At 36.9% G+C, this 15,033-nt stretch overlaps 1 protein-coding gene across 1 annotated transcript in view; it reads left to right on the forward strand.

Annotated features, from left to right (window-relative positions):
- Window positions 1–14,012: 14,012 nt before the first annotated feature.
- The window catches only part of LOC140244260 (autophagy-related protein 16-like), a 35,939-nt gene continuing 34,918 nt past the window's right edge, over window positions 14,013–15,033 (forward strand). Inside the window, exon 1 of the mRNA XM_072323899.1 lies at window positions 14,013–14,120. Coding sequence (XP_072180000.1) covers window positions 14,024–14,120 — 97 coding nt within the window. The 5' untranslated portion in view covers window positions 14,013–14,023. The remainder of the gene's footprint in view (window positions 14,121–15,033) is intronic.

The following is a 15,033-nucleotide window of genomic DNA, read 5'->3' on the forward strand; positions in this document are numbered from 1 at the left end:
CATGCATGACAATTATTGCCATTCCTGAAGGGATCCGTTTCATGAAGTCATCACATAAAAATCTTTACATAAATCTCAGAATGGCCAAAGTTGCTGCTATCATCTATCTATGACAGACTTTAAAAGAGAATTATACAAAATTATTTTCATAACGTTTCTCATCAATAATTCAAGTGTATAATCTTAGGAAAGAAATGTCTCTCACAAGACTTTCATGAAACATACCTCTGGTGATGAAGCAAACATAAAAAAAACACACACACACACACACACTATTCATTATAGAGCAATTTGAATCTAACAGAAAGCATAATTATTTTTCTATCTAAATAGGGAACTTTAGATTTGCGACGGGGACGTTTCAGGTGAAGATTGCGTTAAGCTTCTCCTTTCTTCCTGCCTCGTGTTGCAAAGTAAGACCTTACGTTACGGGACGCGACACAACCTTATATACAAAGTAAAATGGCGCCCCCATTATAGTGAGAAGATCAGTACATCAAATAGCACTGATCACTAGGACATAATGGCACTGTCAAAATTGAAGTCGAAGGTGACTCAGAGGTTATTGGATGTTTAGAAACAAGACTGGCATGATGAAGTATTATAATTCCAACACCCAGTGTACAGTTTGTAGAATATTCAAATACGAACTTGAATTCGAGAATTTTTAAGTTTGATAAAATTATATAAGTCCTACTGATAGAAAGTTTGCTTTTTTTTTCTGCCGCTTTAGGTGCTTGGAATAGCAAGTTACCTGTGGTGACGGGACTCAAACACCCAGTAAGTGAAAGATTTTGTGAAAATTGATCTTTAGATCAGATCGGTGATGAATTTTATGATTCGCAATGTCCGCCTTTTCAAAATTTTGTTAACAAGCGCTTAAAAAATATTTCTATAAATACCCAAAACGGACTTAAAATGGATTTACTTTTTAATGACACTTTACACTTTGGTGAAGATGGCGAAATTCTGCAAAGAAGTTGCTAAATATTTTGATAAAAAGTGATTGAATAAGGACTACATCCCATATCAAAACAGTATCATAAATACAGTCTAATGACTTTTATTTATTTGTGGGGGTTTGTGTGTGTGTGTGTGTGTGTGTGTGTGTGTGTGTAACAATGACTGTTAATCAATGGTAGGCCTAATGATATCGGGAGATTTATTATCTATGAGTTCGTGTGTCGGTGCTCGCAGGCAGTGCCTGCATTTCTGTACATATGTTTCCATATTTTGTATATATATTGATTTTGAACTCGCATACCCAAAATGGGGTGACTGAGTCGATAAACATCAACTTCAACTTCAACTTTAACTCTGCGTCGTGAATTGAGCGGACGCAAAATCCGCTTATTACGCGTAATAATGGTCCGAAAACTCAGACGACGCGCGAGACATCAATATTTTGATAAGAAATCTTGCGCATGTGCAGACAGTGGCGTACCGTGGGTCAAGACATTGGGGGGGCACCTCATGGCAGCAACATCAGAATTGCATAACGTAACAATTAAATGCGAGCGAGCGGAGCGAGCGAGCTTGAAAATTTTGACATTTAAAGTCCCCAAACTGCCGTTTGTAGCTATATGTATGTATATATTTGCTTTGGAAATTAAGGGGGTTGCACCGGGCGCAACTACTGGCAGTTGCTGGCAGTAACATCACGAGAATGGCATAACGATTAAATGCGAGCGAGCGAAGCGAGCGAGCTTGAAAATTTTGACATTTTACAGTCCCCAAACTGCCGTTTGTAGCTATATTTTTCGCTTTGGAAATTCAGGGGGGGGGGGGCGCACCGGGTGCAACTGCTGGCAATTACTGGCAGTAATATCAGGAGAATGGCATATAACGGTTAAATGCGAGCGAGCGAAGCGAGCGAGCTTGAAAATTTTGACATTTCATGTTCCCAAAACTGCCGTTTGTAGCTATATTTTTTCGCTTTGGAAATTAAGGGGAGGGGGCGCATCGGGCGCAACTGCTGGCAATTACTGACAGCAACATCAGGAGAATTGCATAACGATTAAATGCGAGCGAGCGAAGCGAGCGAGCTTGAAAATTTTGACATTTTACAGTCCCAAAACTGCCGTTTTTAGCTATATTTTTTCGCTTTGGAAATTTAGGGGAGCCAACGCACCGGGCGCAACTGCTGGCAATTACTGACAGCAACATCAGGAGAATTGCATAGCGATTAAATGCGAGCGAGCGAAGCGAGTGAGCTTGAAAATTTTGACATTTTACAGTCCCAAAACTGCCGTTTGTAGCTATATTTTTTCGCTTTGGAAATTAAGGAGAGGGCCTGGGCGCACCGGGCACAACTGCTGGCAATTACTGACAGCAACATCAGGAGAATTGCATAACGGTTACTTAGTAAATGCGAGCGAGCGAAGCGAGCGAGCTTGAAAATTTTGACATTTTACAGTCCCTAAACTGCCGTTTGTAGCTATATTTTTTTCGCTTTGGAAATTAAGGGGAGGGGGCGCACCGGGCGCAACTGCTGGCAATTACTTACAGCAACATCAAGAGAATTGCATAACGATTAAATGCGAGCGAGCGAGCTTGAAAATTTTGACATTTTACAGTCCCCAAACTGCCGTTTGTATACATTGTATATTTTTTCGCTTTGGAAATTAAGGGGAGGGGACGCACCGGGCGCAGCTGCTGGCAATTACTGACAATTACTGACAGCAGCATCAGGAGAATTGCATAACAAAAATGCGAGCGAGCGAAGCGAGCGAGCTTGAAAATTTTGACATTTTACAGTCCAAAAACTGTCGTTTGTAGTTACATATATGTTTTTTCGCTTTGGAGGGAGGGGGCGCCCGGTGCTCCCCCTGGATCCGCCACTGGTAGTCAAGGGTGTCGGTTTATGTTCATGATTGGGGGAGGTATGACCAGCGAGGGGGCGTCGAAGTGACCAAGCGGGAGAAGGATGTCTAAAATCTGCACTTTATATAGAGCATCCCCTAATTTGTTTGTGTTTGTGAGTGTGTGTGTTTCATATAGATGGAAAAGTTAGGAAATAGCTAAGGTCAAGTCTTATTATTGGCAATGCAAGGCATTTTAATATAGACTAGTATGTAAAGCAACACTGCAAAAATCAATGATCAAGCTTTGATAGCAAAATGTGTACAACCTATCAAACATCACATTGCGCAACATTGCAGCGACTCTTTTTGCCATTCCGATGTTCTGAGTACACTGCGCACATCCTGCTTGTATTCAAAATGGCAACCAGGAATCACACTGAATCACAATCTTTTATCGTCTCCGGGCTTTTTGAACAATGTTTCACTATAATACCTCTTTATGGTTAAAAGAAATCTTAGAAAAATATCTTTTTTCTTGATCATCCTTTCATGTCGATTTCAAAAGCAGTTTACTAACCCTTAAATTACCATTTTGGTAGGGTTTTTTTTTTCTTTTTTTCTTCTTTTTTTTCTTTTTTTTTTTTACCTGCGGATTGGGGGGGCACGTGCCCCCCCATGCCCCCCCGTAGTTACGCCACTGTGTGCAGAACATTAATTTTTTCCCCTCTGAACGTCCGCGTCGAAAAATCTAAAGCTCCCTGGAACATGGGAGATCCTATGACTCAACGTGTGAAGGAAAGGGGGGAGGGGAGAGGATGCCATCAGCTGCTGCATCCACCGTGTATACTCTATAGGCGGGGAAAATACTAAAAAGAGTAAAAAGTCTATAATCTGGTTAAAAAAAAAAAAAAAACTTGTAGGGGAACGAAAACAAAATACGCATTGGGTGAATGCATCAATACATAGCAGAACACATCAGCGAATTAAAGTTTGAGAATAATAATCTGAAAATAGGTTTAAAAGTTGCGCATTAGGTTTTAACGTTTCGGAGCAGCCATTGCTATTATTATGAGAAGATTACAACCGTTCGTGACGTCACGTATATTGACAACGGTATAGAAAGTATAAAGAAAATTTCACCAAAAAAAAAAGGTTTGTTATTCCGAAGGTTCGTTAATCTTAATATGAAATAAGGTTTGTAATTAAGAAGGTTCGTTTGTTGTTGTTGTTTGTTTGCTTGTTGTTCTTTTTCGGATTAACGAATCTTCGTGTAAATGGGAGCGCTGTATAACTCATGTCCGAATAATGAACCCTTTTCATCTTTGGAAGTTTGGATCAATGAACATGCAGGTATAAGAAGTTTGTATGTTTCGGAAAAAAACAACACCTTATTGTATTTTCGGATTCACGAACATTCGGAATAAGGAAAAACATTGATAATAACTCCACTTTTGTTTTGACACGGTCGTAAGTCAAGTGCTCTCTCATAATGCATGCACTCCAAGTACCATTATGGAAAGTTGAAAGTACAAGTCCATATGTTGGGTTTAAACATATTTCGTTTATATCGTTGCCCATGCGTGAAGTAACAAAATGTTTTAGTCTTGTCATCCAGCGATGGTGGTTAAAAAACGTAACTTTTGAACAGATTGAGATTTTCCGCCCTCCAAATATACACTAGATAGCTGTATTCTGCGAGTATTGCTGCATTCCTTCAATCCACATGTATTTGGGTTTTATTCTCGGCACTGCCAAGCACCCCTTACGCATAGTCATTAAAAACGAAAAGAAGGAAAAAGAAATGAAGAAACAGGAAAAATTTTGTCAAAATTTCTGTGACCTCAGTTCCAATATCAACCAGCAACCTTCGATCTCTTGCATTATAACCACGCGGTGTCATAATCCTGAATCAAACTTCACGTCCACTAATTTCCACCATTCCATCAACTGAAGCGTCGAAATTGGATTGACCTACAAAACACGTTAATGTTTGTTTCGTGTGGATGGAAAGAAAGCACCCTCTTTTCATTTGGAGTTTGATAAACTTAGAGGCAAAAAACGATTAAATCTTGGTGACGCCCTCTCCGTCGGAGTTCATCTCGCGTGTATGACCTGAGTGTCAAGTACATGCAAGATGCAAACTGATAACTCGATAGTATTATCTGCAGAGATACAGCAATTCTAATCTTTGAGTCATGGACACATTTTTAATGATGACCCTATATGCCTTTGCCTCAAAGGGGCGGATCCAGGAATTCCGCAAAAAGGGGGGCCTTTACAAAACTAAAGGGGGCGCACGTGCCCCCATTTTTTCTTTTTATTTCTTTTGTAAAAAAAAAAAAAATAATAATAATAAAGAGGGCGCGCCCGGTGCACCTCCGCCTGGATCCGCCACTGCCTTTGTTTTGTATAAAGGAGTCTAGAGATACCACTGACATTGAATGGCGAGGTGACGGTGGTGCATGGAATTTAGCCCCACTTCAAAAGAATGGGATCAACCCTCCGCCAACCCTTTGCGTGCTATACACTAATTACCTGTGTATAGGTTTCTGTGTGAAATCTGCACACATTATGTTGCACAGCAAGAATTAAAAAAGAAGGAAGAAATATTACACGGGATGTGTAAAATGAGTCAAAGAGAACAACTTACTATCGCTACTGAGACAACTTCGAGACCGATAGGTAAATCGCATCTAAGATTATACAAGATCATGATCCATAGAACATCTTGAAAACAAAAATTTTGGGGGCCCTTTATTAACCCTATGCGAAAGCCCAAGCTATTTTGACCCCTTCCAGGCCCAAGGGGGGGGGGGGCACATTGTGCCCCCCCCCCTACATAATTTCTTTATTATATGATGACTATGACCGTCATATTTGGCACATGGGTAGAGCAACTCATACTCTACATGACCCAACATTTGAAATTTCTCAAGGTCATCCACTGAGGGCACTATTTACCAAAATATACAGAAATACATAGGAAATACGCTAAAATCATGTATTTTTCTTTTTATTTCTTTATCCTCAGTATATATGTTTTTATTTCATATCAATCATTTTTATATCTACCAAAAAGAAAAAGCAAGTCAAACTTTACCTTCACTGTTTGTTATGGTTGAAATTTCTCAAGGTCAACTCGTGGGGCGCTACTCGTTATAAAGAAATATATGAAACCTATGATGTATTGCTTGGAATGGGTATATTGGTATCACATTTCATATTTCCAAAATATTGAAATTTTGAGTTTGCAGATTGAGAATAATGATAAAAAAATGATATTACAGGCAAAGCTTGTGTGAAGATAACACAAAATAAAAGGGTAGTCTTTGAAAAAGGCTGTATTTTCTATTATTTCTATATATATATTGTTTGATGCCTATGTCATATAAAAAATAAAGGAAATAATAAGAAGACCATTTCAGGGTAATTCACAACCAAAATTACTTCACATTTTGGTCCTTCAGCAAATTAAAGCCAAGAAAACCCCCATTTCATCCATTATTATATTGTTAAGTGAAATTGGAACAGAAAATCATTAAAAATCTGACTGACATGGTTGTCAGTTTACGGTTGCCATGGCAACCAGCAATATCGGACATGGCTAGATTATATATCAAAATATTCGCAATAAGATTTCAGGAAAAGTTACCAAATTTGGTTGAAATCGAGTAAAGGGTGTAGGAGTGGCAAACGAAAATATGGTAGGGGGCACAATGTGCCCCCCCCCCCCCCTTGGGCTTTATAGGGTTAAGTCATAAATCTGTGAGAATTTGTTCAAAGTCGAGCAAGGACCAATGCCCCCTTTTATTTTTTTTTCAATTATAACGCTATCACTGACAGTCATCACGAGTCCGACACCCACGAGTCATACAGCCCACGAGCTTGGCACTATGGGCAAATAAGGCCACGGGTGAGTCCGACACGGTATAGTGTACGTATAGGCAAAAACAAGGCACACAAGTCCGACACTAATTACATCACGAGGCATAATACATAAGCCCAATGTGTGCAGTGTTGGTCTCGTGTTTTTCTTTTTTTTTTCTTTTCTTTTCTTTCTGCCTGGTGTCAGACTCGTGGGCCTTGCTTTGCCTATCGTAGTAACTGTCGGATTCATGTGCCATAAAATATGCCTATGATGTCGAGTTCATGGACTTGAATGACTCATGGGCTGTTGTAGCATATATATTCATGCGGACCTTTTTTTTTTTCAGTGTCGAGCTCTTGACCCGTTTGACTCGTGGCTGTCGGGCTCTGGGATAACCCTAAACAACTTTTACTCTTCAATGCAGTGCGCAAAATCTTATTCTACAATGTACTTGTACACGTATTTTTCTTCTCACGGCTGGATTCAATCAGGCTACGTTCATGGTCATGGTCATGATGCAAAAGTTATGAATTTTTAAAACTTTTGTGTTGGAACCGCTGGATGAGGAGACTACTAAGGCTCGTGACGTCATATGAGTACAACAGTATATAGAAAATGCAAAGAAAATTCAACATATTTTCCTTTTTTTCGCGTAATAAAAAAGCACTTGACTTGCCTCTTTCTAAAGGCAACGGGAATAATAATAGATTACCCATATGTCAGTAACGAGTCAAGGGAATGTGTACTTTTTTCATAAGATGAAGTTTTGTGAATTTCTCTTTACATTTTGGTTATATTGTTGAACGCATATGACATCATACACTGCAGTAGTCTTCTCATCCAGCGGTGACTGCACAAAAACTTCAAAAATTCATAAATTTTGAACGGATTGTCCGATTTCCCTCAAACTTTCAATGATGGGTTCTACTAATATTGCTACATTCTCTCAATCCTTATGTTAATGAAGGTGAACTTGTCCTTTATTAAGTTGTCAAGAGGATCGGATTAATGCATACCTATGTCGATTTCGGAAGTGGAAAATATTTGTTTCGGTCGTAAACGACCGAAAGCAAGGAGCCAGTCATAATCATGATACACTAACTGTATACAAACAATAAGATGCAGAGTTCTCCCTATAATGTGCATATCGTCCTTAATACTCTGTATAATACTCTGTATTATGAAATGATAGGCCAATGTTTATGTAATTTATGTATGTATATATATATATATATATATATGTATATATATATGTATATATATATATATGTATATATATATATGTATATATATATATATATATATATATATATATATATATATATATATATATTAATATATATACATATATACATACATATATATATATAAAGAAAATTGGTCTGCTCGGCATCTTGATGATAATAAGTTAGCGAATCAGTAGAAGAAGAATGCCGTAAAAAAAAAAAATAATAAATCCTAGATCTTGAAGATCTTAAAAACGGAGCATAGCTCTCAAACGTGATCAGACGTGTTTTCATGTCTGTTTCAGAAACGGGTTTGATTAAGATCTTTTGTCACACCATGGGCACTGATGAAGAGTGTGACCTTGCCTTTCAGTATTTGAGAGCTATGCTCCGTTTTTAAGATCTTCAAGATCTAGGATTTATTATTTTTTTTTTACGGCATTCTTCTACTGATTCGCTAACATATATATATATATATATATATACGTATATATATATATATATATATATATATATATATATATATATATATATATATATACAATATATATATTAGTATAATATATATATATATATATATATATTTTTTTTTTTTTTTTTTTTGGGGGGGGGGATTAACCTGTTTCAATTTCAGTTTTTTGGCTAACTCCTGACAGGGTGTCGCTGTTTATTTTGGCCAATGTTTTGGTATTTCATATATGTAATTCATATATTCAAGACAAATTTTCGAAGCATACACATATAATATGTTCTTCAGGGTCGACATGATGTATGATTATTTCATAGGCCTATAAGATAATAATGATGATGATGATGATGATGATGATGATGAAGAACAGCTGTATTCATTGGCCCTAATATGCCTTTTATCTGTAACAAAAAAAGGAAACAAAAAACGAACATTTAAAGACTCTCCCATATACAATCAATGTCACATATTCACAAGTTTGTTTGTTTTTTGTTTGTTTTGCTTTTAATAAGGTCCAGGGTCCTATTTTGAGGAACCTTGTTTGCATTCTGTTACGTGAGGCATATACAGTGTACACGTTTCTTCAAAATAGGACCCTACTATAAATATCAAAATATGATCATGGAATCTTGCAGTTTCACTCAAGTATTCACGAAAAAAAAAAAAATAGGACGGATTGTAACAACATGCAACCAACATCAATGGAAGCAAACAGAACTGTTAACACTGGGACATCGCTAAAAGGATTATTAAAGGGGAAATCCAGTCCAAAAATAAGTTAGTCTGATAAAAAAAGAGTAAAATCTTACAATTTCAACGGTAAAAATTTGACTGAAATCGGATGAAAAACAAGAAAGTTATGAAATTTTGAAATTTTGCTAATTTCTGCACAACAGTTCGTGTACAGTGCTATTTCCATCTATTGCGTTGAATGAAAAACTGCAAATTTCAAAATTTTATGTACAAACTATAATCTTATGACAAGTTGTTAGGGGATGACATGCTGACATGATGACATGCATTTTTCCCTTTGCATATTCATATTCATATTGACCGTTCAAGAACTGTTTCCTGAAAAATTACAAAACTTCAAAATGTCATAACTTTCTTACATCATCCGATTTCGATCAAAATCCTAGTGCTGAACTCATAATATTTTACTCTTTCTTATCAGACTAACTGATATTTGGACTGGATTTCCTCTTTAATCTAATTTCTAAAACACTTACAGGCATACTTTAAAAGGAATTTAAATGATTTTACTGACGAAATGCAGCTGAAAACAAGACCATTATTTTCTTTTTCAGTCGATTGGTCTCTCCCACATTTCATCAAGTGGATAATGGAAGACCAACATGGAAAAAAAAAAGTAACAGAGAATGACAATTTCAGTGGTCAAAACAATTCTTGAAAAAAAAACAAACAAGTGAAGTGAGTTGTTTTGAAACGATGAACTGTTCACAAAATGCAAAATTCTACTTCAGTGTTTATAGATCTGGGGATCGAGATCAGTATGAGATCACTTCTTGCCGTGACACCTGTTTCTCTGGGAATGTCTTCATAATCTCGATATTGGAATTTTGGACTTACATTTGCAAGCATATGATGTAATCTGTCTTTTAGAGACAAAAACAGACACACCAGATCTGTCTCAATCTCATATTTGCGGTTTTCAGTGTTATAGTATGCCAAAATATTCCAATAAACAAAAGTTTGGTGGGTTTCACGGTATGTGTATTCTGATGAAGAATCATATTTTTAATTGTTCTGAAAGAATTCATGCAACAGTTTCTGAATCAATTTTATGGGTCAAGGTAAATAGTAAAATTTTAGGTTTTGAGTTTATTGTTGGTGCAGTGTACTTGCCATGTGAGGGATCAATTCACCATTCTAATGAAGTTTTTGACAACCTGGTGCAGGATATTATTGATATTAAAAGTAGATATGATGCACCCTTTTGTTTGCTGGGTGATTTCAATGCCAGGACGGGTTTGCTTGATGATTTTTTAGATGTAGAGGATGTGTTGACAGATCAGACTGGATTAGGCTTTTGTAATGATGCCTCTGATATGCATGTAACTACTGATGGCCTAGATATTCCAACTACTCGTTATAATACTGATGTCCATGTAAATAATAATGGAAAGTCTGTTATTGATGTGTGCCAAAGTTTTGATCTCAGGATTGTTAATGGAAGAATAGGGGAAGATCAGTCTGTCGGAAAATACACATGTTTCAACAAAAATGGTGGTTGTAGCACCATTGATTATGTTATTGTATCTCGCCAGTTATTTTCTAGCATTACACATTTCAGTATTGATGTATTTGATAAATGTTTGTCAGATGTTCATTGTCCTGTCAGTGTGACCTTGCAATCGGAAAATTCTAAATCTGCTGTGAATGTCGACACTGTTTTTAACAATTCTCAAAACGCTGCAGTAGACAACGCAGTTTTAGATTCACAGCCTAATGAAAGTCAACGTTATTTATTATTCCAGTGGAGCAGTGACAGCGCTGCAATATTTAAACAGAAAATCAAGGACTCGGCTGAGCTAATGTGTGAAAATGTGGAATGTTTAGATGGGAATGCAAATCAAGATAGTATTGATTTTTGTTACTCACAATTATGCAATATGTTCGTCAGTGTTGCACAAGATGTTGGCATTTGTAAGTGGAGACAATCTCGACATAATATAAACAAAAATGAGACTGTCAATAAGGATAAAAACAACCATCAGCCTTGGTTTGATGCAGAATGTAGAGCTGCCCGTCAGGAGTATTTGAATGTTAAAAATCGATTAAAGAGGAAGCTTAAATTTCTGGGCAGGTCAGGGGCTACTTGTCTATTGAATCATTATGAGTCTACAGGAAAGCTTTATAAGAATTTATTAAGACATAAAAGAAGGGCATTTCATAGAGATTTGAATGAATCTCTCCGTTCATTACAGGCATCAAATCCGAAAGAATATTGGCAATTACTCAACAGTAATAATGAACGCAAAGTAAAGAAAACAGGAAATGTTTCATTAGGGGATTTTGTTAATCATTTTAGTCATTTAGGTAATAGCCAAGAGGACCAGCCCACAGGCCTGGAAGATAGTATGGGTACTTCAGAAATTGTTGAGGCAGATGGTCCCTTGGATGCCCCAGTCACTTTGGAAGAAGTGGTACTAATGATTAAGAAACTTAAAAATTCAAAAGCTTGTGGAAAAGATTTCATAAGAAATGAATTCCTTAAGAATTGTCCCGTAGAGATGCTTCATGTGTTGGTAAAGTTCTTTAATGTGGTACTGGACAGTGGTATTGTTCCAACTGAATGGTGCATAGGGATTATCATTCCTATTTTTAAGAATAAGGGTATAGACACAAATCCTGATAATTATAGAGGAATAACTCTTCTCAGTTGTCTAGGAAAACTTTTTACTTCCATTTTGAATCATCGAATCTCAGAGTTTTTCGAAGCAGCTAATATGTTAGGTGAAGAACAGGCTGGCTTTCGTTCTAATTATTCTACAATTGATAATATTTTTGTTTTGAAGACTATAATTGATGTTTATCTGCAAAATAAAAAACGCTTATACTGTGCATTTATTGATTACAAGAAAGCATTTGATCTAATTGATAGATCATCTTTAGGGTACAAAATGTTGAAGATGGGGCTTAGGGGTAAACTGTTTACTGTCATTAAGAATATTTATGAAAGTGCTAAATCATGTGTGGCGGTTAGGGGGGAGATGTCAGAGTTTTTTACTTGTAACATTGGTGTACGACAGGGTGAAAACCTTTCCCCGCTTTTATTTGCCATTTATCTGAATGATTTTCAAGAATACATAAGAAATTCATATGGTGGACTTAAATATTTGGAAAGTGAGATTTCTTACCACCTGGATTCTGATAATGTCAAAAAAGCTTTAAATCTTTCTTGTTTACTTTATGCAGATGACACAATAATTTTAGCAGAAACTCCGGAGGAGTTGCAAAAAGCTCTTGATGCTGTAGATAGTTATTGTCAGACATGGCGCTTGACTGTAAATGCAAGCAAGACTAAAATTGTTATTTTCTCCCGTGGGAAGGTTAGAAGAATTCCTGAATTCGTTTATGCTGGTGATCCACTCGAGGTTGTAGATGACTTTGTGTACCTTGGAGTTAAATTCAATTATAATGGTAGTTTTAAAAAGGCAATTTCTAAACAAGTCACACAAGCTAGAAAAGCACTCTATAGCATGTTGGTCAAGGCTAAAAAGTTACAGCTCTCTGTGGACACACAGTGCCACCTATTTGATCATCTTGTTTTACCTGTTTTACTCTATGGTTGTGAAGTCTGGGGTTATGAGTGCATAGACCAAATTGAAATTTTCCATAGGAAATTCTTAAGAAAAATTTTTCTTGTGAACAAATGTACTCCTGATTGTATGGTTTATGGTGAAACTGGACGTGGAGTAATTTTGAACCATATTAAATGTCGAATGATTGGATTCTGGTTGAGATTAGTCAAGGGAAAAGAAACCAAACACTCATGTACAATTTTCAAATTTCTTCTGCATTTACAAGGAGACATACACTCCCCGTCAAAATCACAATGGTTATTATCTATCGCAAATATTTTTTATTATGCAGGGCTAGGGAATGTGTGGTTAGCACAAGGGGGTGGATTTAGTGCTGCATGGATTTCACACACCTCAAAAGTTAGACTTTTTGATATGTTTATTCAAGAGTGGAGAGCAGCAACATGGTCAAATAGAATCTGTACAAATTATAGAATGTTTAAGGATAATTTGATGTTAGAGAAGTATTTACAAGTCTTGTGTAAGAAAGATTATATTACATTAAGTAAATTCAGATGTAGATCTAATGGATTACCCGTTAATAAGGGCAGGTTTGATGCAAGCCTGACAGATGAATTGCATTGTACTATTTGTTCATCTGATGATATAGGGGATGAATTTCATTATATTTTTGTTTGTCCCTTTTTCAACAAAGAGAGATTATTGTATTTACCAAGTAGCTTGACGGCCAGTAGACCAAGTGCATTACATATGGCCAAATTATTCAATTCAACTAATGCTTGCCGTTTGAAAAAACTAGCCAAATTTGTCAGAATTATTATGTTTCAGTTCTCTTCAATACCAAAGAAGAAAGACAGTATTTTTGTAGAAAGTAAAGTAGATGTGAATGTTTGTACACGTAGTGGTAGAGTAGTTAAACGTCCTTTACGCCTTGTTTTGTAAACATATTTATTTATATCTGTTATTTTCACACGTACATGTACATTATCACTTATATTTTTGTATTCATATATTGTAAATATGTTTGTACTCTCATACCCCGAGAGGGGGTCGATAGAGTCAATAAAATCTTACAATCTTACTGTGCTAAGCGTCATGTTTCCTGCCCGTAACATGGAAAAATACCAACTTTAGAAGAAAACCAAAAAAAAAAAAACTCTGCCTATGACTCATATCCCTATAGCTTGCTCGTTGGTTCTATTTTCGGCAGTGTGCCTCAGAGCGATTGTACGCGTATGGATGTAAAACTCTCGCTGAGTACTTGTCTAGTATGCATTGCACGTATTGCATGCACAAAGCAAGATAATTTAGAAACGACAGCTGGCGCTAGACCAAAACAATTCCCTCTCCAGAGAAAGATGGCGGCTCCCATGGACAATGTCAATTCTTGGAGGAAGACGATACATTCGCGCCTTCGTAAACGAAATGCACGCGAATGTGCGCCATTTAAGTCGCTCTTCGAAAGTCGTAAGTAGCTGTGAAGGTTGTGAAGTGAAATTTGTGAATTTATTTTCTCCTAAGGGGCTAAATCAAGACAACTCATTGTAACGTTAGATCTCCCTTTCTCTGACCCCTTCCTTCTCTTCTGTCTTTTCTGCGTGCTTGAGGCGCGGCAGTGCAATGTGCAATATGTCGCAAGCAGTTTCGCAAGACCCTCGGCCTGAACTCGTTCCTCCCTCCTGCGCTACGCTCTGGTTGATGGTGTCGGAAAACTCTTATGTTTGTGGCATTTCAGAATGCCTAAATAACTTGAATAGTGCGGAATACAGTTTGTTTTAGACGCTAGCTCTAAAAGTGTAGATAATTTAACTATTTGGATTCTGCTGTTGCTAAGAAAGACTACCAAATTCACACCACTGCTGGCACTGCACTGGTAGAAAATCTTCTAGCTAACTTGTTAGGGCCTACCTGGTAGGCCTATGTGGTAATTTACATCACTATAAAAGTAAAGATGCAGATGTTGACCGAAAGATCCAATACTTTTGTAATCTAACCTAGTAGTTACTGTGAGTAGTGTATTTCGATTACACACTGAGAGAAAGTTACCCCAAATATCAATGAATATTGCTGCATAATGACACGTGTCATGTCATGTCAAACTTGTTTGAGTGTAATAAACATTGAATAAAGCTGTATGAAATTGGGTTTATCGTGTAATAAATGCTTGGCCTGTGTAGTAGGAGGGGATTCGTGAAGCCAGACGCAGTCTCTGCGGAACATATCCCCAATGACCAGATACAGACCGATCTTTCGGTCAATGCAGTCCATGGCATGGGAATTTGAATTGAATGCTTGTGATTAATTGTAATTTAATTTCCTTGTTAATCAATGTCATTATAACTTACCACTTTAAACCTAAAGGGACTGTACAGTACTGGTG

Source organism: Diadema setosum, chromosome 21 (assembly GCF_964275005.1).
Source record: "Diadema setosum chromosome 21, eeDiaSeto1, whole genome shotgun sequence".
Classification (NCBI taxonomy): domain Eukaryota; kingdom Metazoa; phylum Echinodermata; class Echinoidea; order Diadematoida; family Diadematidae; genus Diadema; species Diadema setosum.